This window comes from Hyperolius riggenbachi, chromosome 6 (assembly GCF_040937935.1).
Source record: "Hyperolius riggenbachi isolate aHypRig1 chromosome 6, aHypRig1.pri, whole genome shotgun sequence".
NCBI classification, from domain to species: domain Eukaryota; kingdom Metazoa; phylum Chordata; class Amphibia; order Anura; family Hyperoliidae; genus Hyperolius; species Hyperolius riggenbachi.
In genome coordinates, this window is record NC_090651.1 from 36,379,666 (window position 1) to 36,406,657 (window position 26,992).

General features: G+C 46.2%; 1 protein-coding gene across 2 annotated transcripts in view; it reads left to right on the forward strand.

Annotated features, from left to right (window-relative positions):
* TTLL7 (tubulin tyrosine ligase like 7) overlaps positions 1–24,797 on the forward strand; it is a 314,533-nt gene extending 289,736 nt beyond the window's left edge. The window contains exon 22 of one of the 2 annotated variants that reach the window (XM_068239147.1): positions 24,556–24,797. Coding sequence is in view for 1 of the 2 variants with exons in the window: in XM_068239151.1 (XP_068095252.1) it covers positions 24,556–24,589 (34 nt within the window). In the remaining variant the exon portion in view is untranslated. The remainder of the gene's footprint in view (positions 1–24,555) is intronic. The other variant, XM_068239151.1, reaches the window with a different exon arrangement.
* Positions 24,798–26,992: the final 2,195 nt, after the last annotated feature.

Consider the following 26,992-nt stretch of genomic DNA (forward strand, 5'->3'; position numbering starts at 1 on the left):
CTAGAAAATTTGGTACTGCTGAGCCATTGCTCTTTGAAAAGATGTGAGATTTTGGAAAGTGAAATAGGGAGGCAAAAAATTTGGAGCCCTGTAACTCTGGTTTGCAGAGATGTAGGGAACCCATCTTTGGAGCCCAAGTCTAACAATATGTCTTCTACCTGCATGAGACATTTCGTGAGATTCAGACGTTGCTAACGGCCATTGCTGCGATTTATGTACGTCAGACTCGCCACCATTGAAATTTCCCAAATAAACAGGTTTTGTGACCCTAGGCTATGACCTCTTCGGCCTAGGACTGCATTGAACGCGACCCACGCATTGTGCGCATTCTGGACAACACCAATTACTGGGTTTATACCCTTCTGGATCCACGGTACAAACACAATGTTCCAAAACTGCTTGAAGAAAGAGCCAGACAGGTCAAAATGGAAGAATACCAGCAGGCCCTTGTGGAGACTTTAGAGAGGAGATTGACATCCTCCCCCTCTTCTAGCCAGTTGTACGCCGACAGACTGACTTCCGCAAACCCAGGACGACCAGGAGGGCAGCAAACAACACAAGCCGCAGCTAGTGCCCAAAAGGGAATGGTATCGGCAGTGTCCTTGGAGTGGGAAAATTTTCTGACACCCATGCAGCAGCACACAGAACAGCAAGCGTGCAGATCCACCTCCAACACCGATCGCCTGGAGAAGATGGTCAAGGACTACATGTCAGATGGCATAGCTGTGTTGAACAATCCATCTGCACCCTTCAACTATTGGGTATCGAAGCTAGACACCTGGCACAAACTGGCAATGTACGCAATAGAGGTGCTGGCTTGCCCGGCAGCCAGCGTTATGTCGGAACGCTGTTTCAGTGCTGCCGGAGGCATCGTCACAGATCGGCGGCGTATCCGCCTCTCCACAGAAAATGCAGACCGTCTGACTCAAATTAAAATGAATCAATCCTGGATTGGAAACGACTACGCAACACTCCCGGACCCCAACCAAGTAACATGAACAATGAACATCTGTGATGGGTTAGCGTTTCCGGTCCCTGTTTATTGAACCTCTCATCTGTATTACATTTATGACTGCATGGCGACAAAATGCAAATTGCTATCCGCACGCTTCTTGTCCTCATGCAAGGCCTGGGTTGTTGTGTCTCAAAGCGTGGCCTTCTCCTCCTGCGCCACCCTCCTCCTGTTCCATCACGTGTGCTGCTGCTGGGTTAGCGTTACCGGTCCCTTTTCCTGGAACCTCTTATATGTATTACATTTATGACTGCATGCCGACAAAAAGCATGTTACCTGTGCAAAGAAAACAGACATTTCCCGTATTTAAAAGACAGTTTTCCCTTTGAAACTTTAAAATCGATTTTCTCAAAAACTATAAGCTCTTTTTGCTAAAAAAAATTTTCCTCTGGTACCCACTCCCAAGGTGCACATACCCTGTAAATTTGGGGTATGTAGCATGTAAGGAGGCTTTACAAAGCACAAAAGTTCGGGTCCCCATTGACTTCCATTATGTTCGGAGTTCGGCTCGAACACCCGAACATCGCGGCCATGTTAGGCCTGTTCGGCCCGAACCCGAACATCTAGATGTTCGCCCAACACTACCACACACCGCCGCCACCAACGTGTTTAAAGTTTCGGAAGTCGGGGCGGGGGGTAATGCGCTGTTGACTTTATGGTGGGTCAGCAGTGAATCGGACACTTCCAGCACAACCCAGTGTACTAGGCCCCATAGATGTTCATTGCTGTTGCGTTACCCTGCGTGCAGAAAGGGTAATGCAACGCAAAGAAAGTGACCTAGTGTGAAATGGGGCTCAATGTGATTTATCCAACCTCAGTAAGTCAAGGAGCTCCTACACAGCTAAAAGCAAACACTGCCACTGACTGCCTACCCAGGACTGGAAACAGCATCTGTGGCTGGGCTTGGGCATTAGCAATATCTCTCTCTACCTACATTCGGAATATATGATTGCCTACATGAATCACTGACTTAGTTACAATACCGTATTGTGGCCTCGGGGAGTCAGGTATGCAAAAATATCTATGATTTATTTTATATCACAGTCAATTTAGAAACTTCTCCCCAGGAGATCTGGCTACTACACGCATGCTGAGAAAACTTAATTAAACATTTGTAGTCTCATAAATTTGTGGTCATTTGTATGTCCTCACCCGGTAGGCGAGAGTCCCGATGAAAGAACGTAACGGCGCTGTGCTGGCCTCATCTGCAGTTGCTGTCCTAGTTATATTTCACGTGCTTTATATACCCTTCCATGTTTACGGTATAATAGGGAGGATCTCGGCGAAACAGCTAACAAAGCGTTAAGATGGCTATACATTATTCCATCTGCCTGCCACCAGATCAACCATAAAGGTGGCCACTAAGGATGGGTGAAGGATTGTTTACAAATGCTTCTATGTATGAAAGATCGGAAATGATCGTTTGGGACCACTAATGGACAAAACTCTCCTAACCAATCAGATTAATGGAATTGATCCAAAAATCGGATTGGATAGGAGGGTTTTGTCCATTAGTGGTCCCACATGATCATTTCCAGTCGTTCATATTAAGAATCATTCGTAACCGATCCTTAGGCAAATTGTATAGTTAGTGGCCACCATTAGATAGATCTGATTAAATCTGATCAGAGAGGTTACTGTTTCCTGCCAACACACTTCAGTATGAAATCTATTGGAAATCGTCCTAGCACCACCACTGCTGCCTGCAGTGTATATATACACTTGGGAGCAGAGGCGTAACAATACCCCCTGCAAGGGATGCAGGTGCAGGGGTGCCCCAAGCCTGGTGGAGGGCCCACCCAGGGCAGTTTTCAGCAGCATGAGGGTGGTGCAGCTCAGGAGAGGAGGCAGTGAGCACACAGCAGCAGGGAGGGGGGCCCAACTCCCTCCTCCCTTATCTCAGACCGCCCCTTTAGCGCTCCAAGCACCCCCCTCCAGAAATGATGTCAGCAGGCAGGAAACTCACCTCTGACTTCCGCGTTCCAGGCAGCGATGAAGCTCTGCGTGCCTACGTCTTCTATTTCTCCAACACCACTTACTCTACTTTCTGTCAGTGGCGTTGGAGACATACAAGACGCAGGCACTCAGAGGAGTGTAAGGGCCCCTATCCAAAGTTTTGCAGGGGTGCCCAATGATTTCTAGTTACGCCCCTGCTTGGGAGACGCGGACAAGGGTCCAAAGGTCGTGGGTAAATTGAACACCATTACTGCCGCGTACCCTGATTAAGCCCTTGAGGTACTGAAATTTTCGAGCATGCCCAATCAAAGCTTTCGATCGATTTTGACCGGAGATCTTTTGGGTGGCAATGTTGCATTTCAATTTTACTCTGATGCAATTAAATGATTGGATCAAGAAGATGATTAGTCCACAAAATTGAGTAATGTATGGCATTGCGCACCCTCATTTTCTAATAAATCCAGGCCAGGTTTGTGGGTTCTTCATATGTTCTCCCCAAGTTTGTGGGCTGGATCTGTGGGCTCTTCTTCATATCCTCTACCCAGGTTTGTGGGCTTTTCATATCATCTCCCTGGATTTGTAGGATCTTCAAATGTTCTCCCCCAGGGTTGTGTACTACTTATATGTTCTCCCCAGAATTATTCCCGTCTTCTCCCCAGATTTGTGGGCTCTTTATATCTTCTCTACGGCTTTGTGGGCTCTTCAAACATTATTATTTATACCATTCGATGTTTTTCCCAGGTTTATGGGCTCTTCATATCTTCTCCCTGGATTTTTGGGCTCTTCATATGTTCTCACCTGGTGCGTGGGTTCATTATATGTTCTCCACAGAATTATAGGCTCTTCATGTCTTCTTCCCAGATTTGTGGGCTATTCATATTTTCTTCCCCAGATTTTTGGATTCTTCCCATGTTCTGTCAAAATAGACGTTGGAAGTAGAACTATTGATACAGTCCATAGAAAAACTGACCCCAGAAAGGTCATATGGTCCATCTAAGTACAGGAAGTTGATCTGCAGAGGATTGCTGCTTACGGAAAGCGATAACTCCTTCAGAATCAAGGCAAAAACATCAAATTGCCAGTTTCTACTTTCGTTTCGCTTAACCTAGACCCTGTTGTTGAACATTTATAAAATGAATCTCAGCAATGGTAGAAACTACCACTTAGTCTATTAGGCTGTAAAGGTATATTTTAAAAAGGGATATTTTTGCCCATATTGCTTAACACGCTTCTTCTTAATTCCCTGGTGCATCAATAGGAAGGGATTTGCCAAAATTAATAAAATTATAACCTCCTCTGTTTGAAATGATACAATCCCTAGAATCAAAATGGGAGTATTACAAACATTGTATAATAGCGGTGATTTAACACTGCTGGACTTCCAGGTGTATTACTGTGCCAGCCAACATACATATATTTACAGCTGGTTAAATGAGAGCCTAGATAACAGCTGCATAGCCGAACACAGTCTGCAGCTCATCTTGATACAAATTGCTATGCAATCTAATTGAGAAAAAAAGAAGACGAGAAAAGAAAGAAGTTCAGAACAGGTAGCAAACTTAAAGAGCAATTGTCAGCCACAAAATCAAATTCCATTTACTTACTGCTCTGTGTTTAATATGTAGCCTGGAACCTCACCCTGCATTGCAAGCACTCCAGTCTATTCAGAAATGTTTCTGCTGTTATAAATCTTATCTCAGTCAGCCTGGCTCTATTTTGCCATTGCCGACAAGAAGGAAGCTTGTCATCAACCCTCCCACATGCCTGCTCCTCACTGATTGGCTGAGGGCAGTTCAGCGAACTGCTGAAATTCAGTGGAGTTCCTAGGAGAAAGAAAAAGGAAATGACATCACGATTGGCTTTAGTCAGAGGGTTTCAAGATGGCAAATACCAGGAACATAATTCTCTTTATTTACTGTATAAAATTCACTGAAAGCAAAATGTGGACAGTAAAATACATCTGTTATGTAAGTAGAACAAGTATTTATCTACTTATATAGGTGGCTTATTTTTTTCCTGGGATAGTACGGCTGACCCTGCTGCTTTAACAACATTTAAAGCAAACCTTAACTGAAGATAAAGTTATGAGATAAATCATTGTATGTGTGCTAGTAATACTCCTGGAGTCTCATTCAATTTAAAGGGAAGGTTCAAGCAAAAAAAAAAAAATGAGTTTTACTTACCTGGGGCTTCTACCAGCCTCATGTAGCCATCCTGTGCCCTTGTAGTCACTCACTGCTGCTCCAGTCCCCCGCTGGCAGCTTTCTGACCTCGGAGGTCAGGGCCACATTGCATACATTTTTACGCATTCCAGCTAGTGCAGGAACAAAAATTTACGTGTTGCACCACTAACACGTAAAAATGTATGCGTTAATGTTCCTGCACTAGCGGGAATGTGTAAAAATGTACGCAATTCGGCCCTGACCTCCGAGGTCAGAAAGCTCCCAGCGGGGGACTGGAGCAGCAGTGAGTGACTACGAGGGCACAGGATGGCTGCATGGGGCTGGTAGAAGCCCCAGGTAAGTGAAACTCATTTTTTTTTTTTTTGCTTGGACGCAATTGTAAATCTGGATATACAGTTCAGGCCAAGTTCTGTACAGACATTTTGCTAACTGGCAGGCTTGCGACACATTTGCTGCGATGGAGGGAGGGGAAGAGGGCTAAAGGAGTGATGCACAACAGAGCAAGCATACATAGGGAGAGAACAATGCCCTTGGCCAAATGAATCCACTGGACACTGAGGGGTCGGAGGCTGCTGTACAAGCTTTAGATTATTGGCACAGGTAGCCCCCACCAGCTGCCTTGGCCAAGAATCGCCATATGCTACTTAATGCAAACCTTAAATGAGCAAACTCTCATCAGGTTAGATGCACTTTTATGTAATTGTAGAGGGAAGGCTCTGGATACTGGAGGGAAGGCAGGAAGTGGGTGGAGAGAGGGTGGCAAGGGGGAGGAACAAATGGAAAAGTTCTGCCTCTTCCTGTAACTCGGATATATTCAACAATTTTGTTGAATATTTTCCCAGATGATTTTAGGTACGGGGGTGGCTGCAAAGAAAGAAGCACTGGCCAGAGACGTATGTCTGCCACAAAGGCACATACCTATATTGCCGATTAATATTATTAAATGAGAGTTCAGGTACGCTTTAAGACTGCTAAATGATTAATCCAAAACTCACAAGAGGATATTGTCCCTTAGATACGTGCCGGAAAAACACACACTTTTCTAATACAGTTCTAAGAGTTCAGATATGGCAAATTCTGAGCTGGAACATGTACTATTGCAAAAGAGGATCGATGGTCTTATTTTCAGGTACAGCTTGACATTGAGAGGCAAGGGAAAGGCAGAGGTTACTCTGAAATATAAGAGGCAATGGCAGATGGCATGTTCTGAAATTAAATGACTAGGTCTGGTCCAGAGTGCACAAAGACTATATTCATGGCATTGTTTCATCTAAGTAAAAAGTGATCTGATTTGCATAGAGTGTAGAAACACTTAAAAAAACTCTATCAGATAGCTAGGAAAGAAAATGACTTATCTTTAGATGTGACTCTAGTACAGGTACTCTTCTTCAGGCAGTCTGGTCCTGTGGCCAGGGCCAGTATTAGATAAATGGTGGTCCTAGGCAAACAGCAAACTGAGCCCTCCCACATTATAAATATGATAATTAGGTGGCGTGTCCTCAAACTAACATATATAGGCAGCATATCCCTTAATTAAGCAGCTTATCCTCCAAGTAACACAATTATCAGAATATTTCAGGGCTAAGTAACTGCGGTTTCACTGTAACCAAAACTCTACCTGCTGGCACTCAAGGAGGATGCTGCTGCAGAGAGGACCACTTCTTTCCAGCACCTCCTTGTAACGAGCGGTGTCAGTACACAGAGAGAATCTGATTGTTGGTGATCTGCAGTATCACCAAGAATACAGATATATACCTGATTATTGATGATCTGCAGAATCACCAATAATACAAGTATAACTAACCTCTGGACACCTATATAGTGTGAGTGTTTGGTGCAACAGTAATGACTTTGAGTGGGACCACCCAAGGAGCAGGTGGTCCTTGGCAGTATGGGAAATACCTCCCTCTGGAAAGTACAAAGACCTTTCAGCAGCCTGAGACATCCAAAGGGGTGGAGCCCCAGGCTGAATAGCAGGAAGGCCCTGTGGCTGAGTGACACCTGCAAGGTGGGCGTCACAAACAGGTCTGGAGACTAATCTCTCAATGGAGAGGGATAGCTCTCAAGGTCGGGCAAGCCAGGTCGGCAACACATGGACAGATAAAGTACAAAGACAGAAGGCTGATTCGGTAACCAGGGGCAGGCAGGGTTGGCAACAGGTAATCAGATATGCATAGGTACCGAATCAGAAAGCGGAGGGATAGTCAGCAATGCAATAGGTCATAACAGATATCAAACAATGCCTAGTCTTGGGTGTGAGGTCCGTGTTCTCAACACCCTGAAACTAGTCTGGAGTATAACACAATGGTAACACAGTATCCCTGGTCTTGGGTGTGAGGTCCGTGGTCTCAACACCCTGGAACTAGTCTGAAGTATAATATGATGGTACACAGTATCCCTAGTCTTGGGTGTGAGGTCCGTGGTCTCAACACCCTGGAACTAGTCTGAAGTATAACACAATGATAGCACAGTATCCCTAGTCTTGGGTGTGAGATTCGTGGTCTCAACACCCTGGAACTAGTCTGAAGTATAACACAATGATAACACAGTATCCCTAGTCTTGGGTGTGAGGTCCGTGGTCTCAACACCCTGGAACTAGTCTGAAGTATAACACAATAATAATACAGAAGTAATCTGGCTCAGTGTGAATTCCCAGGTTCTCCTGGTTCTAACACACTGTGGGATATGACTATGGTCTGAGTGCTTTCACGTAAGTGTTCGCAACGGCAGACAACCTAAGACTGACCAGCAGTAACTATATATAGAGCGGCGCTCTCCGGTGCCACCCATCCCTGATCAACCAATAGCCACTTGCTCTGAGATCAGCTGACCAACCTGGTTAGCTGATCCCTCCTCGTTTGTCATAAAGGTTCTGCCTCTCAGCGCGCGCGCGCATATTCCTCAACCTGTGTGCACTAACAGACCCAGCCACATCAGATGCACGCTGCTGCGTGCAAACCGCAGAGCTGGACGCGGAATCAGCCACCTTGCTGTCAGTCCGCGCGGCGGCTTTTCCGCAATCTATTACACTCCTCCTTCATGGCAGAAGTTGCGGCTGTAAAGGAGGAAGTACTGGGAGGATACAGTGCAGCGTGGAGCCCCGCAGCAGGAAGCGGTCAAAGAGGCAAATTAACCCTCTCTGCCATGGCCCACTCCTCGGACACGAGATGATTCTTGGTAAACTGTGCTCACTCTAACCTACTATTTTCCTCAAAAAGATAGCAACAAGACCTACATATACCCTCTATAACAAATAAGACAAATTGTCCTCCAAATAACTAAAATAAACAATATTCCCCAAATAACACAATTAGACAGATTGTTCTCCAAATAAAATAAACAGCATGTACCCCAAATAACACAAATAAATTGCCCTTTAAATAACATAAACAGCACTTACCCCAAATAACACAATTAGAAGTTGTCCTCCAAATAACATAAACAGCATGTCCCCCAAATAACACAAACAAATTGTCCTCCAAATCACATACCGTAAACAGCATGTACCCGAAATCACACAATTAGACAAATTGTCCTCCAAATAACATAACCAGCATGTACCCCAACTAATACAATTAGGCAGATTGTCCTTCAAATAACCTAAACAGCATGTACCCCAAATAACACAATTAGACAAGTTGTCCACCAAATAACATAAACAGCATGTCCCCCAAATAACATAATTAGGCAGATTATCCTTCAAATAACATAAACAGCATGTTTCCAAAATAGCACAATTAGGCAGATTGTCCTTTGCATAACATAACCAGCATGTGCCCCAAATAACACAATTAGGCAGATTGTCCTTTGCATAACATAACCAGCATGTGCCCCAAATAACACAATTAGGCAGATTATCCTTTAAATAACATAACCAACATGTACCCCAAATAACACAATTAAGCAAATTATCCTCCAAATAACATAACCAGCATGTACCCCAAATAACAATTAAACAAATTATCCTCCAAATAACATAAACAACATGTACCCAAAAGAACATAAATAACATGTCCCCCAAATAACACAATTAGACAAGTTGTCCTCCAAATAACAAACAGCATGTTCCCAAAATAACACAATTAGGCAGATTATCCTTTAAATAACATAACCAGCATGTCCCCCAAATAACACTATTAGGCAGATTGTCCTTACATAACCAGCATGTACCCCAAATACAGCATGTACCCCAAATAACACAATTAGGCAGATTATCCTTTAAATAACATAACCAGCATGTCCCCCAAATAACACAATTAGGCAGATTGTCCTTCAAATAACATAACCAGCATGTACCCCAAATACAGCATGTACCCCAAATAACACAATTAGGCAGATTGTCCTTCAAATAATATAACCAGCATGTACCCCAAATAACACAATTAAACAAATTTGTCCTCCAAATAACATAAACAGCATGTACCCCAAATAACACAATTAAACAAATTGTCCTCCAAATAACATAAACAGCATGTACCCCAAAGAAGATAAATAAACAACATGTCCCCCAAATGACACAATTAGACAGATTCTCTTCCAAATAAAATAACCAGCATGCACCCCAAATAACGCAAACAAATTGCCCTCCAAATAACATAACCAGCATGTACCCCGAATAACACAATTAGGCAGATTCTCCTCCAAATAACATAAACCGCATGTCCCCCAAATAATACAATTAAACTAATTGTCTTCTAAATAATATAAACAGTATGTTCCCAAAGTACCACAGCTAGACAGAATGCCTCCCAATACAGCCATGTACACTAACAGACCCCGCCTCCCCATTCACAGTATAGGCATGTCTCCATATAGCCCCTCCTATAAAACCATCAGTCCCCATTAGTTCCCTGGTGAAGCCATGTGCCCAATAAACCCCACCAGTATAAATATGTTCTACAGTAGACCCTCCAGTATATTCATGTGCCCCCATTAGGCACCCCCAGCATAGTAGTGTGTAACAAATGGACCCTTCAAATAAAGCCATGTATTATGCTTCTCAAATATAACTATGCCCAATAGATAATAACAGATAAGATATTCCTAAAGGATCGCCCACTACTTCTCCCCGAGACGCGTACATGAAAAAGAGGTGCAAGCAAATTTTGGTGCCTAATTTCGGCAAGTAATATCTAATTTACCAATATTCTACATATTTTACTATCCTAAACCTAACCCTACTCTCACACTGAACCCTCCTACTACCGATGCCTAACCTTAACCAACCCCCTACTGCTAACCTTAGCCACCTCCCTATGGCTAACCTTAAAGGGAACCTGAAGTGAGTACAATTATTTAAAATAAACACATGACGTAGCTGCAAATGAATATTACATACTTACCTCACCATCAGTTCATTTCAGAAGCTCACCATTTTCTTCTTACAGTGATCCCTTTCAGTTATGACAATATTTTGTCAGACCTGAAATATACCAGTTGCTGTCAGTTATATTTCAGCAGCTGTCAGTTACAACTGAATGTGCAAGGTAATGTCCATGTCTCCCTATGGCTCAAGTGGGTGATAGTATAGTTTAACAGTGTGCTGACCAGGAAGCTGTTATAGGGTAGTAGTCATTTTTAAAATAGAGGACGGAGAATTCCCTTGATCACAGTGGACAAACAGGACGCGGGAGAGGAGAAAGAGATTGATGAGTAGACTACACAGGAGGTAAGTATGGCTTGTGTATGGTTATTTTTACTTTTCATTTTCAGTTCAGGTTCTCTTTAAAAGGAACCTGAACTGGGTAAAATTATTTACAATAAACACATGAGGAAACTTCAAATGAATACATAGTTACTTTGCCATCAGTTCCTCTCAGAAGCTCACCATTTTCTTCTGACAAGGATCCCTTCCAGTTCTGAAAACATTTTGACAGACCTGAAATATATCAGTTGCTGTCAGTTATATATCAGTTGCTGTCAGTTATAGCTGATAGGACAACTGCTGTGCAATGTAATGTCCATATTTCCCTATGGCTCAAGTGGGTGATATTACAGTTTAACAGTGTGCTGACCAGGAAACTGTTATGAGGTAATGGCCATTTTTAAAATGGAGGACAGATAATTCCATTGATCACAGTGGACATACAGGGCGTGGGACAGGAGAAAGAGATAGAGGAGTAGACTACACGGGAGGTAAGTATTGTGTGTATGTTTATTTTGACTTTTAATTTTCAGTTCAGGTTCTCTTTAAAGCGAACCTTAAGTCACCTAAAAAAAATGAGATTAACTCACCTGGGGCTTCCCTCAGCCCCCAGCAGACGATCGGTGCCCTCGCAGCTCCGCTCCGATGTCCCAGGACCCGCCGGCGACGACTTCCGGTTTCGCCGTCACCGGCCGACAGGCATGGGAACGCGAGTGAGGCCGCAATAGCAGCATAGGGGGCGATATACAGGCTGGGAACGCGAACAATCACTCGCGTTCCCATGCCTGTCGGCCGGTGACGGCGAAACCGGAAGTCGTCGCCGGCGGGTCCTGGGACATCGGAGCGGAGCTGCGAGGGCACCGATCGTCTGCTGGGGGCTGAGGGAAGCCCCAGGTGAGTTAATCTCATTTTTTTAGGTGACTTAAGGTTCGCTTTAACAATCCCCCCCTCCACTGTTAACCTTGACCACCACCCCCACAGCTTAAAACTTCCCCCTAAACCTAACCTTAAAGGGACTCCGAGCAGTGCAGAAACTATGGAAAGATGCATATCATTGTAAAGCTCTCTTTCTCCTCTTTCCAATGATATATAAACCGCTGCCCTACGTCTTTTAGTTTTCGCTATTTTTGCGATTGAAATTGCCGCGGCTGCGATTTCAATCGCGAAAATAAAGAAAACTAAAAGGCGTAGAGCGACGATTTAGGTGTCGCCAGAAAAAGGAGAAAGAGAGCTTTAAAATGATATCCATCTTTCCATAGTTACTTGTATTACACAGGACGACACTTTCCCCAGTGTCAGCAGCTCCATTCAGCAGAAAAAGTCGCCCTGTGTAATACAAGTAACTATGGAAAGATGGATATCATTTTAAAGCTCTCTTTCTCCTCTTTCTGGCGACACCTAAATCGTCGCTCTACGCCTTTTAGTTTTCTTTATTTTCGCGATTGAAATCACGGCCGTGGCAATTACATAGTTTCTGTACTGCTCGGAGTCCCTTTAACCACCACGAAGTAGGGCTAATTTGACACCTTCTTTGTGCCGCATAGTGCCGTAGCATGGCGCGGTAATGCTATAGTCCACACAGGTAATTCAGGGATCCAGCGATCAGGGCCGGAGCTACCATAGGAAAAAATGGGCAATTGCCCCAGGGCCCCAGAGCCAGTAGGGGCCCCAGAGATGTCCCTCCCTCATCTTAACTGTTGCTCCCGAGGGACTCTGCAGAGTCTGTTAATTTGGGAGGTGATTGGGGGAGGGTCAGCAGCCAGCTCAGTTGCCCAGGAGGGAGATTTGGCTGCAACAAAGGGCCTCTAATGACGCTTGTTGGTCGGGGGTGTCTGTTGGGGGGCCCCCAGGCTAATCTTGCCCTAGGGCCCAATTGTTACTTGAACCGGCCCTGCCAGCGATTGCTGGACCCCAAATTACTTCTCACTCCGAGTTGCAATGCCTCGGAGGTAGAATAGTATTTAACACCCCTCCAAATTTGTGCGGCATTGCGCCAAAAAGCCAACCTGAAATTAATATATGCTAACCAGTACCCTCCACCCCCACGGCTTAAAGCCTTCCTCCGAAGTCTAACCCTTTCCAAACTGCAACCCTCCCTACCTCCCACCCGCAAAATCTGTAATCATCAAAACCACAATATAATTATCACAAGCACTCGCTATTTGTAGCCGCAGATTTCAGATTTTATATCTCAGGCGCCTTCGGGAACCAAATTTAACACTATAAACAATGATTTATATGGGTGCTATGGGACGCTCAAATTTCTGCCAATGATAGGTGCCCACATTTCCTGACACCCCCTATGTAGGCTAGTGCTGCAAATCATGTGATAAAAGGTTTATATTTACCTGCCACGCAGGAGCATTTCCTCCCAGTGCTTCTGCTCATATCGGGATTATATTATTTACAAATAATCACATTCTTTTTTTTTGTGTCTACATTTTAGAAAGTATCAAAGCATTTTGGAGCGAGGGGGTCCTGTATACAGAGGTGTTGATTTGCTAACAAATAACCACTTTTTATTGTTATTTTTTTGTAGTAGTTTGATTTGTTATTAAAATATGTGTAACGGGGTGATCTTATTTGAAAGAGAGCTTTGTTCAGTGGCATAGCTAAGGAGCTATGGGCCTCACTGTGTCTTTTACATCATTGGGCCCACTCAAGCTCTCCATAGATAACAATTGATATGGAGCACCACAACCTGCTAAGTACTGCCGCAGTGTCAGAGAGGTGAAAGCAGGGGAGGGGACAGCAGCAGTGCCAGTAAGGGGTAAGCAGGGGAGGGGACAGCCACATTATCAGAGAGGTGTCAGTAGGGGAGGGGACAGCCGCAGTGTCAGGGTGTTATAAGCAGGGGAGGGGACAGCAGCAGTGCCAGTAAGTGGAAAGCAGGGGAGGGGACAGCCACATTATCAGAGAGGTGTAAGTAGGGGAGGGGACAGCCGCAGTGTCAGAGAGTTGTAAGCAGGGGAGGGGGCAGCTGTAGTGAGGGAGAGGTGCAAGCAGGGGAGAGGATAGCCACAGTGTCAGGTGTAAGCAGGGGAGGGGGTCAGCTGCAGTGTCAGAGAGGTGTAAGCAGGGGAGGGGACAGCCGCAGTGAGTGAGAGGTGTAAGCAGGGGAGGGGATAGCCACAGTGTCAGAGGTGTAAGCAGAGGAAGAGGCAACTGCAGCATCAGAGAGTTGTAAGCAGGGGAGGGGACAGCAGCTGCTTCAGAGAAGTGTAAGCAGAGGAGGGGACAGACACAGTGTCAGAAAGATGTAATCGGGAACAGTTTATTATTGATTACCACTATTGAAACACAAATAGAGGTCATCATTAGAGATGGCCCGAACCTCCTATTTTCGGTTCGCGAATTAGGCAGGCATGTACACGCACCAGAAAAATTACTATAGCGGCCGCTGCTATAATCCACCTGGAGTCCTGGACCCTGTTGGTGGTGGCGGAGAAGGCAGTCAAGCAGCCTGCAGGCAGAGATGCTGTGTGGGGAGCGACTTAGTCTTGGGGCAGGCAGTCACACGGTGTGCACGCAGAGATGCTGTGTGTGGGGACTGATTTAGTCTTCGGGCTGGCCTGACCGTGCTTTGCAGACCAGGCATCCGTGGTAAGATGGACCCTTGACCCAAAGCTGTGTGCCAGCGATGTCACCACTGACCTTTCAACATCACGGTACAGTTTAGGTATCGCCTTTTTTGAGAAAAAATTGTGGCCTGGTATCTTCCATTGTGGTGTGTGGCTTTGCTTTTGTGTGCTGCTTTTCCTCAGGTGGTCATCCCATTGCAGTTTGTGCTTTGTAATCATGTGCCTTCGTAAGGTAGTTGTCCCTATGCGGGTCTTTCCACGGCTCAATTTTCGGTGGCAGAGAGTACAGATGGCATTGCTCTCATCTGAGGCAGACACACAAGAAAAATTTCCACACCGCTGAGCACCTGGGGTGATGGCACTTTGGTGGTGGCGGCCAACTCAGTGTTAAGTGGGGTGCCAGAATCAGAGCAGGAGGAGGAAGATATGTCACGCTTACTTGCGGAAGCTGAGAAAGATGAGGTGTTCTGTGTTAAATAGTCAACCACGTCCTGACAATATTGGGGGTTGATGGCACGTGCCTTCTTCTGAACACTGTACTTTGGTCGAGGGCCACACGAAATCACTACAGAGCGACCTCGAACAGACCTGCCAGGTGGCCTGCCTCTGCCTTTTGTTTTGTCTATATTGGGGGGGGGTGAAGTGAAAGGTATGCACTGACTTGACTTATACAATGTGCAGTCACACAGGTGCAGTTAACAGGTATGCAGGGAGTGGTATATCACACTGCGTACACTCACGTAAGTGGGTGGGTGCACTGTGAACAACAGGTAGGTATATGCAGTGATGGGTATCACAATGTGCACCTGTCACACACAGACACAGTAGTAATTATACCACCAAGGGGCCAAAGGCCAGCTGCGACTGACAGACAGGGCTGTATATAATGCAAGTGGGCCACACAAAAAAAAATAGATCATAAGAACAAGATTAGCTCTCAAAAGAGCTGTTGAGGGATGCTTTTTTTTTTAGCAATAATAATCAGCAAGGAGCAAGCTAACAAGCCTACAAGAGCCTAACTAAGCGTTCCCTATAGGTCTCTGCACAGCAGCTCTCCCTTCTCTAATTACTGCAGGCACACGAGTGAGTGAAAAGCCTGACGCTGCCTGCCTTTTATAAGGGGGGGGGGGGAGCTCCAGGAGGGAGTGTAGCCTGATTGGCTACAATGTGCCGGCTGACTGTGATATATAGGGTCAAATTTGACCCTAATGATGCACTATGGGGGCGAATCGAACTTCTGCAAAAGTTCCCGGTTCTCCGCGAATGCGAACCGTTCGGGCCATCTCTAGTGATCATTACCAGCACAGTGTAAGAATTTGTTGAGTTTTTGCAATGTAAAACCCTCATTCACGTAAGGACCAACGTTTCAGCGGAAACACCGCATTACCACAACTCAGTAATTTTAGCCCGATTACCGAGCTTGCAAGCATCGGACCAATCAGAGAATGCAAAGTAAACTCAGAAGTACTTGGCCAATCAGAGAATGACAAAAAAAGACCCCCAAAAAAAGACTCCTTAGAAATTCGGAATCGGAAAACCACGGAATCGGAAAACCACGGAATCGGTGTAATCTGCATTGACAGACGTCGGAATTTCCTGCGAAATCAGCATTTTCGGCAATCCTTATCAGACACTGCTGCAGCCAAATAGTGCAGCAGGGCTGCCAGGCAACTTGTATTGTTTAAAAAGAAATAAATATGGCAGCCTACATATCCCTCTCACTTCAATTATTCTTTAATTTCCCCACTGCTGCTCACCAAGGGTATATTTTGAAGTGAGTTCTTCATATCTGAATGGAGCTTTCAACATCTTCATGCAATGCTGTCACCTCATGTTTATCGCCACTGCGAGGAGCTATTTTGAGCGCCTCAACATTATCTATCAGTGTCTTGAATTGTAAAGATTCCATTCAGGAATGTTTAGAGTAAATAACATGTGAAGTGCAAATTGAACTGTGTTGCAATTAAATGCACAGTACAGCGGCTCTCAATTATTATACATGAAGAACAGCAAAAAATTGGCAGCACTCCTAATCAGGCTGCAACTGAAATGAAACCAACAGAGGTGTGCAGCGCCCTCTAGGGACTTAAATTCATACCTTGAATACAAATCAGATGCAAACTATGCAATAAACCCTAATCTAAATAAATTGAATGCAAACTGTTACACATGGATGCAGTTAGCCAATAAGTAGACTTACATTATTGTACAACAGGAGATATTGGCAGCGCTTCCAAATACAGGCTGCACCCGAGTTGACCATCTGCATAGGTGTGCAGAGCCCAACCACGGGCAGATTACACAATTTGCATTCGAAACAGATGCAGCAAATGGAGGACGTTAGCTTCCAAAAACAGTTTGCGCACAAATTGTTCCGTACTTGACTCTTCCACGACGATGACGTGCCCTCACAGAGAGTTTTGGGCTCTACACATCTATGCAGCTGGTCAACTCGGGTGCAACCTGTATTTCAATAATAATAATCCTAACCTTTGTATAGCGCTTTTCTCCTGTTGGACTCAAAGAGCTCAAGAGCTGCAGCCACTGGGACGCACTCAAGAGGCCACCCTGCAGTGTAAGGGCTCGTTCACACTATGAGCGTTTGCTGATTTTTTTTTAAGCGCTGTTGATTTTGCAAATCGCCCTAAAAGTGTTTCAATTTTAGTAAAATCGTGAACGCGCAACATGTACCATTTTCTGAGCGCTTTGGCTCAATGGAAGGTATAGGGAAATCGCAAAGCGCTTAAAAAAGCGATTTGTATAGCGATTTCCCAAGCGGTTTTTGTGAATAAATACATTGGGCTTCATTCACAAAGCAGTGCTAACTGGTAGCACGCTTGTGAAAAGCCCCCCTTCACGCCTAAACTCAGTTTAGGCGTGATAAAAATCAACTCGCGTGCAAAGTCCCACGCGCACATTAAAGTCACACCCCATGTGACCTTATAGACGCATCAGATGCGACGTTAAAGTCTCATTGCGGTGAGACGTTCCACACGCACCATGCTGTGCGCACGCAAAGTTTTGCGCGCGGGACTTATTTTCAAAACAGTGCAAACCTACTTAGCACCCTGCTTATCACGCCCAAAGGTGCTAAGTAGGTTAGCACGGCTTTGTGAATCAAGCCCATTGTATTTATTCATTTCTGGGTCAAAGAGTTTACTTCCTGACTGGCATCAGGAAGTGAAAATCTTAAGGTAGCCATACACTGGTTGATTTGCCATCAGATTCGACCAACAGATAGATCCCTCTCTGATCGAATCTGATCAGAGAGGGATTGTATGGCTGCCTTTACTGCAAACAGATTGTGAATCAATTTCAGCATGAAACCGATCACAATCTGTGGAGCTGCCGCCATTCCCCCCCCCCCCCCCCCCCCCCCCCCTGCACACATTACCTGATCCAGCTGGCGCCTCTCCCCCGGTCTCCGCTGTCTTCTTCTCCGCGCTGGTCTCCGGTCCGGCTGGCTTGCTTCACTGAACTTCCTGTCCAGGGGAAGTCTAAACAGTAGAGGGCGCTCTACTGTTTAAACTTCCTGCCGGTCAGGAAGTTCAGTGAAGCTGCAGCCCTGGAGCCCGGAGCGGAGAAGAAGACAGCGGAGACCGGGGGAGTCGCGCCGGCCGGAACAGGTAATGTATCTCCGCTGTATTGCGTCGGTCATCGTAACTGGGAATGTGTAACTGGGAATGTCTAAGGAAAGTATGCATGCCCGGTTTTTGTCCTACTGGGCATGTGCTTGCATAAGCCCCCTAATGATGCACTCGTACACAGCGAGAGCATGGCCACTGCAAACTTATTCATTAAGCTGTTTCAGCGCTGGAACAATGGCGTGCAAAATGACCTCTACTGAGGTAACTATGTCATTTTAGCTTAAAATTTCACTTCGGGCACCCTTTAAGTTATCCTTTTAGAATGTACGACTACCGGAGTGTAACAATTCCCAGCATGCACCGCCAGATGTAGCGAGTCAACCCAGCTCCTATTAAGCATGCAATTGGCCACGACTCAATGCAAAATCAAATTCCTCATTTTCAAGTTTAAATTTCCTCCAACAGCCATAAAATCCCTCCAGGGCAACTCCCTTTAATTTACATCTGGAAACGGCGAATTCGCATTCCAAGTTAATGACTTCAGCGGGACTGTCTAGGGTAACATACGGGGCTGCGGAATCAGAGCGCGCAGGGGAAGCAGTTTACCTAAGTGAACCGCAACACACTCGATCCTCGTGAATCTGCGCGCGGCGGCCGATCTCGGGGAGCTTTCGCTCCAAGATTTGATGGTAAACGGGAGAGGCAACGCGGCCGCTGACAGCGAAGTCGCTGGAATGATCCCTCTCAGAGCGACTGACTCACTGTATCGGTATTTGAGCCGCTCTTCAAAGCGTTGCTTAGCGCAGTCATTAGGCTGGAAAACGCTGACATGCTCCATTTGTACTCGGCGATGATGAATAGCCCTTGACATTCATTTACTGCCTTGGTGGCTGGCGGTTGACTGGAGATGCTGGACATCTGCTGAACTGTACAATGTGTTATTGATTAAGTCCCCATTGTCTGAAAACAGTAAAATTGGATTAGATTGTTTTTACAGGCTCGGCGTTCCCCGCGTACGGACCTGACGCTCCTGTGTTCATCTGAACACTTGTTCTGGGCATAAAAAGTAATACATCATCCCCCCATGGAGCGTGTGTCTGTAGCACACAGCTCGGGTTCCATGACATGAGTATCGGGATCAGAGCAAGAGCATTCACCAGGCAACCTAGGCAGGTGCTTGGGGCTTAGCGGGTGTCAAGGGGCACACCAGCCACCTTCTCTGACCTCTCTCCACTTCAGCTTACCAAAAGGACCACACGGCGGCCCCAAATCTACTACGTTGCCTAAGCCATTTTTGATCAGGATGTTCTGAGGATAGGGAATGGAGCTGCCCATACGTATCCTGATTGGGTTTTGCTATGAGCTGTGCACAGATTGGAGATGATAGCTGGGCAGGATCTGAATCTTAGCTTCAGCCTGCGGAGGGATCCTGGTACAGATAGGCACACTAGGTTCTCTGCACAGCGGCATGGACCATACCACTGAGAGGGAGCATGTACTGTACTATGGAGAGGGGAGAGGAGAGGAGCAGCATGTACTGTACTATGGAGAGGGGTGCAGGAGAAGAGCTGCATGTACTGTACTATGGAGAGGGGTGGGGAAAGGAGCAGCATGTACTGTACTATGGAGAGGGGAGGGGAGAGGAGCAGCATGTACTGTACTATGGAGAGGGGTGGGGAGAGGAGCAGCATGTACTGTACTATGGAGAGGGGTGCAGGAGAGGAGCAGCATGTACTGTACTATGGAGAGGGGTGCAGGAGAGGAGCAGCATGTACTGTACTATGGAGAGGGGAGAGGAGCAGCATGTACTGTACTATGGAGAGGGGAGGGGAGAGGAGCAGCATGTACTGTACTATGGAGAGGGGTGCAGGAGAGGAGCAGCATGTACTGTACTATGGAGAGGGGAGAGGAGCAGCATGTACTGTACTATGGAGAGGGGTGCAGGAGAGGAGCAGCATGTACTGTACTATGGAGAGGGGAGGGGAGAGGAGCAGCATGTACTGTACTATGGAGAGGGGAGAGGAGCAGCATGTACTGTACTATGGAGAGGGGTGCAGGAGAGGAGCAGCATGTACTGTACTATGGAGAGGGGTGCAGGAGAGGAGCAGCATGTACTGTACTATGGAGAGGGGAGAGGAGCAGCATGTACTGTACTATGGAGAGGGGTGCAGGAGAGGAGCAGCATGTACTGTACTATGGAGAGGGGTGCAGGAGAGGAGCAGCATGTACTATACTATGGAGAGGGGTGCAGGAGAGGGGCAGCATGTACTGTACTATGGAGAGGGGTGCAGGAGAGGAGCAGCATGTACTATACTATGGAGAGGGGTGCAGGAGAGGAGCAGCATGTACTGTACTATGGAGAGGGGAGAGAAGCAGCATGTCCTGTACTATGGAGAGGGGAGGGGAGAGGAGCAGCATGTACTGTACTATGGAGAGGGGTGCAGGAGAGGAGCAGCATGTACTATACTATGGAGAGGGGTGCAGGAGAGGAGCAGCATGTACTGTACTATGGAGAGGGGAGGGGAGAGGAGCAGCATGTACTGTACTATGGAGAGGGGAGGGGAGAGGAGCAGCATGTACTGTACTATGGAGAGGGGAGGGGAGAGGAGCAGCATGTACTGTACTATGGAGAGGGGTGCAGGAGAGGAGCAGCATGTACTATACTATGGAGAGGGGTGCAGGAGAGGAGCAGCATGTACTGTACTATGGAGAGGGGAGAGGAGCAGCATGTACTGTACTATGGAGAGGGGAGGGGAGAGGAGCAGCATGTACTGTACTATGGAGAGGGGTGCAGGAGAGGAGCAGCATGTACTGTACTATGGAGAGGGGTGCAGGAGAGGAGCAGCATGTACTGTACTATGGAGAGGGGAGGGGAGAGGAGCAGCATGTACTGTACTATGGAGAGGGGAGAGGAGCAGCATGTACTGTACTATGGAGAGGGGAGGGGAGAGGAGCAGCATGTACTGTACTATGGAGAGGGGTGCAAGAGAGGAGCAGCAAGTACTGTACTATGGAGAGGGGAGAGGAGCAGCATGTACTGTACTATGGAGAGGGGTGCAGGAGAGGAGCAGCATATACTGTACTATGGAGAGGAGTGCAGGAGAGGAGCAGCATGTACTGTACTATGGAGAGGGGAGGGAAGAGGAGCAGCATGTGCTGTACTATGGAGAGGGGAGGGGAGAGGAGCAGCATGTACTGTACTATGGAGAGGGGAGTGAAGCAGTGTGTACTGTACTATGGAGAGGGGAGTGAAGCAACATGTACTGTACTATGGAGAGGGGAGTGAAGCAACATGTACTGTACTATGGAGAGGGCAGTGAAGCAGTGTGTACTGTACTATGGAGAGGGGAGAGAAGCAGCATGTACTGTACTATGAAGAGGGGAGGGGAGAGTCAGTGCACTAGACAATGCACTATTATGTATTGATATAGTACTCGCATCTTCTGCAGCACATTTCAGAGACATGTCACTGGTCGTCAGAGGAGCTCACACCATAGTCCTAGGTCCCTAACATAACGTAAGGCCAATTTTTGGGAAGCCAGTTTACAGATCTGTAGGTTTTTAGGATGTGGGAGTAAACCTGAGTGCCCAGAGAAAACCCACACAATCACAAAAAGAACATACAACCTCCATGCAGATATTGTCTTGCTGCAGATTGGAATGGGGGACACAGCAAATCCGCTACAGCATCATTTCAAATGGAAGTTGCTCTACAGACACTAAAATCAGCAATCCATTCCTTATAAATTGCCGAGGTTAGTCATCACTATACCAGTGATGGCTAACTTTGGCACTCCAGCTGTGGTGGAACTACAAGTCCCATGAGGCATTGCAATACTCTGACAGCTCTAAGCATAAGGCTCAGTTCACATTAGGCTGTTTTCAGCCTACGTTCCGCTCCAATGAGCGGAACGCAGCAGCCACAGCAATGCTTTCCCTATGGGAAAGTTCACATTGCTACGTTCCACTCCGTTCTGTTCCCTGCGTTCCGCTCATTGGAGCGGACGTTCCCAACATGTCCAGACCTTGCGTTCCCGCTCTGCTCATGGAGCGGAACGGAAGCGTACGGGCGGATGCGTCCTAATGTGAACCCGGCCTAACTCAAGGTCAAGGAGGTAGAGGCATGATGGCATCACTGCACTATATGATCACATTCCATTGTCCAGCTTTTTTTTGAAGTGGGACTGAACTCTTGCTTGTGGCAGGAGGACAACATAGAGACATGCATCCTGTATGTATTTGTCTAATTCCCCCTCATCTGTGACTAATCACAGCTGTAACTTGATCTCTCAGCTGTGGCTAGGCAGAGCAGCCAATTTGTAAACACAGGATTTTAACCCTATGCCTGCTTCCATGACAGCAGGAAGTAGACACACGGCAGATTTGTTGCAGGATTTGTGTCACCTGTAACAAAGACATATATTTCTGTTTCCATCTGTGCGCTTCTATCCGCTTCTGTCCTCTTTTCAGCAACATGTATCAATCTGTAACATTGATGTGCTGAAAAAAAGCGGTCAGAAGCGCACTAAGTGGAAACAAGCCCTTTAAGGTTATTATGCTGTTGCCTATCTTTGAGAGCAGAGAGGACGTTCTGAATTCAGGTCCACTTTAATGCTCCTGTGTGGTATTTGTGCTCTCCTGGCTCTGAACAGGCACAAGTCGCGCAGCCCCTGTACTCATTTTCTATTAATCCTGATCTGGCCGCAGACTCTCCCTGTTCCCTCCTGTTCCAGCGCAGAGCGAGCCTCCGCATTCATATTACTGTCAGCTAATTTTCTGGGAGAGAAAGTAAGGTACATCCAAGGCAGGATAATTGAATCTGCAACAGAACTTGTGTTATTAGAAGCAGCTGCAAACTTTCTTCTGAGTCTTCAAGGGAAACGAGGCTGGTTTCCAATTTCCTTCCATTGTTTTCCGAAGTTATAGATTTAGAAGTTACAGTTACTGAAAAGTCTTGAAACTTTGCATGGCGAAGTAGAAAATGTAAAATAAAACAAAACTTCAGCCAGGTTAGCCAGATTGCAAAGCCTCTTGTGTTTTCGAATAAAAGTTAAGCTACTATCAGGTCCGGTTTTAGACTTTTTGCCGCCTGAGGCAAACTTGTGAGAAAACGCCGCCCCCCTCCCAGAATAGGTAGTCTGGAGGGGGCAGCAGGCAGGGGGTATTGGGCACAGTGGCGGGGAGGGGGGTCTGACCCCTCTCCCTCACCTGAGTCCCCAGATCTACGCTCCACCTCCCTCCGGCTATTAAGTGCAGTAGCAGCGTATTAATACCAGGCAGTGGGCGGGGATGACTCACCTCTTCCGCTTTCCAGCGCGCATACCACTCTCGTCACTTCATGCAATGCCGTCCACTTACAGTACAGTGGGCGGCATTGCAGGAAGTGACGAGAGTGGGACGCATGCTGGAACGCGGAAGAGGTGAGTCATCTCCGCCCACTGCCTGATATTACTATGCTGCTGCTGCATTTAATAGCTGGAGGAAGAGCGCAGATCGGGGGACTCCGGTGTGGGGGGGGTCCGACCTCCCTCCCCACCACTGTATCCATTACCCCCTTCCTGCCCGCTACCCCCTCCAGCTCAACGGCATCCCCCCCCCCTCATGGCCAGGTGGGTGCCGCCCCCTGAATTTGCTGCCTAAGGAACCCGCCTCACTCCGCCTTATGGGCGGACTGGCCGTGGCTACTATACATCAGGTACGAGCATGGCTGTACTGCACATGTGGACGAATAGTCACGCCTGCACAGTAAGGCTAGGTGAACACATAGCAGAAATGCTAGCATTGTGGAAAACGCTGCGTTTTTGCCACTGATGGAAGTCTATGGGCCACAGCAAAAAAACGCATTTAGTTGTGGTGGCTTCTTACTGCCGCTCCCTGCTTCTCCTCGGAGAGCAGAGAGGCAGGGGACAGTCACTGAGGGGCGGGGAGAGGCTCAGAGGGGAGGGCTAGAGGCGGGGAAGGGCTCGGAGGGGAGGGATAGAGGCGGGGAAGCGGGCTAGAGGCGGGGGAGAGGCTTAGAGGGGAGGGCTAGAGGCGGGGAAAGGCTCGGAGGGGAGGTCTAGAGGCGGGGAAAGGCTCGGAGGGAAGGGATAGAGTCGGGGAAGAGGCTCGAGGAGGAGTGGAAGGGGCCTTTTGCAGGAATGCCTCTCCTGCTAGGGACACCTCTTTCCCTAGTTAACTAGCGACAGTCTCCATGTCTGCATTTTTGGGGTCTGCAGTGGAGAGAAGGGAGGGGGACAGATAGCGGCACACAGAGGCATGTCATTAACCAAAGAACATGCCTCTTTGTCCCATTGTATTACAAAAATCCACCTCGGGTACACGTTAAGCAAAATTGGCCAATGATTAACCTTTGAAGAAGAGTAGGAGGAGCTAATCTTTAGTAACAGTTACAGCAAGGCGATCCTGAAACTTAGAGGAACACAATGATGGGAAATAAAACTAAATACAGAGTGTTCCTTTAAGCGCTTTTCTGGAGCGATGGAATGCACACGGCGGAAGCAGATTCTATTCTTTTGACTCAGTGCCATCTGCCTGCGAAAAACGAAAAGCTGCTGCTGCTCTATTGATTGCTGTCATCCATTTTTCATAGGAAAGCGAACGTTCTCTTGGTTGATGGTCACTGAAGAGTTTAAGGACAGAGATGCTGATTTTCTGCATGGGCGAAATGAAGAGGATTGAGAAGGAATGAAACGGCTAATAACAAATCGAGGATCAGTGAGATAGAAACAGTCCGGGCTGGCGATGTCTGCACAGGAAGAGGCTCCCGCTGAGATAGAATGAAAGAATAGCGCTGATTTCATTCTCTCCTCTGTTTAAAGATTGTCGTTGCCAAACGTTGATATTTGGCAAAAGTTTTCTTATTTTTGCGCAGTGTCGGATTGCACTCTTGTGTGTCGTCAGTTTGAGGCTTATGTTAAAGGATACCCGAACTGACATGTGACATGATGAGATAGACAGGTGTATGTACAGTGCCTAGCATACAAATACCTATGCTGTGTTCCTTTTTTTTTTCTTCTTTCTCTGTCTGAAAGAGTTAAATATCAGGTGTGTAAGTGGCTGACTCAGTCCTGACTCAGACAGGAAGTGACTACAGTGTGACCCTCACTGATAAGAAATTCCAATTATAAAACACTTTCCTAGCAGAAACTGGCTTCTGAGAGCAAGAAAGAGGTAAAAAGGGGGAATATCTTATCAGTGAGGGTCCCACTGTAGTCATTTCCTGTCTGAGTCAGGACTGAGTCAGCCACTTACATACCTGATATTTAACTCTTTCAGACAGAGAAAGGAAAAAAGGAACACAGCATAGCTATTTGTATGCAAGGCACTGTACATACACATGTCTATCTCATCATGTCACATGTCACTTCGGGTATCCTTTAAAGCAAACCTGAAGCAAAAATAAACTTATGAGATAATGAATTGTATGTGTAGTAAAGCTAAGAAGCATTAGTAGCAAAGAAAAGAGTCTCATATTGTTTTCCAGTACAGGAAGAGTTAAGAAACTTCAATTATTATCTATGCAAAAGAGCTTCTCTGATCTCTCCGACCCAACTTGAGTTGAAGACAGTCCTGTTTTCTGAAGCACTTAGACATCCAAGAAACAGTGAGAGACGGCTTGAGATAAGGTTTTACTGCAGGAAAGCTCAAAGGGTCATTAGCTCTGCTCTGTTTTATAATTTAAAATACAGAGTGTGGTTTATAAACGGCAAATATGACAGAATGATGCAATGTAATTAAAAAAAAAGCTATATCAGAAAATAAAAATAAGAGACTATTTTCTTTGCTACTAATGTTCTATTCAGTATCCCTACTACACATACAATGCATTATAAGTATTTTTTTTTTTTACTTCAGGTTTGCTTTAAAGGACAACTGAAATGAGAGGGATATGGAGGCTACCATATTTATTTCCTTTTAAACTATACTGATTGTCTGGCAGGCCTGCTGAACTCTTTGACTGCAGTAGTGTCTAAATAACACCACAAACAAGCATGCAGCTAATCTTGTCAAATCTGCCAATAATGTCAGAAACATCTGATCTTCTGCATGCTTGCTCAGAGTCTATGGCTAAAAGTATTAAAGGCAGAGGATAAGCAGGATAGCCAGGCAACTGGTATTGCTTAAAAGGAAATAAACATGGCAGCCTTCATATCCCTCTCGCTTCAGTTGTCCTTTAAAACTCAGAAAGGAGCATTTTTACAGCAACAACTTATCTTAGCAAGTATGTGAAGTTTGTGGGTCTGTCTCTAGGAGGCAGTGTTGAGATCAGTGGCGTAGCTAAGGAGCTGTGGGCCCCGATGCAAGTTTTACAATGGGGCCCCCCAAGCACTCTATACATAGCAATTAATACGGTGCACCAAAACCTTCCAATGGCAACTACAGTGTCAGAGGTGTAAGAAGGGGATGGGGAACAGTTTGTTAATGATTACCACTACTCAAAGTATCTATAGAAGTGATTATTATGAGCACAGGACCAATAGAGAGCTAATACTGTAGTTAAGGGAGGGCCCTTCGGGGCCCCTCTGGCCCGAGGGCCCCGATGCGGTCGCTACCTCTGCACCCCCTATTGCTACGCCCCTGGTTGAGATGATCAGAAGTAAGGTTGTTGATAAAGTTTACACAGTAACATTTTCAACAGTGCTTTTTCCTTATTCACCATGAGGACTAGACCTAGTCTCAATAAATTGTGCTTGCCCAACCATCGCTACTTGGTCTAGATCAGTAGACTTTTTTTTTTCTGCTTTATATGGTAAAGGCTCATTTTTACATTTAACCACTACCATGTAGTATGGTTGGGTGGAGGAGCCCAAAATATATGGGTATTAAAACTTTAAAACATAACGTGGAAATTGGAGGTAATCGCTTACCTCTCCGGAAGATACAGACACCAGTTCAACTGGAAAAATATGTATTAAAAAAAATTAACATGTTTCGCGGGTTATGTCCCGCTTCCTCAGGTCAATACAAAAAATGCCTTAGTAGCATAAGGTGTAGAGCGTAGGTGTTTCTATATCATATATAGATAT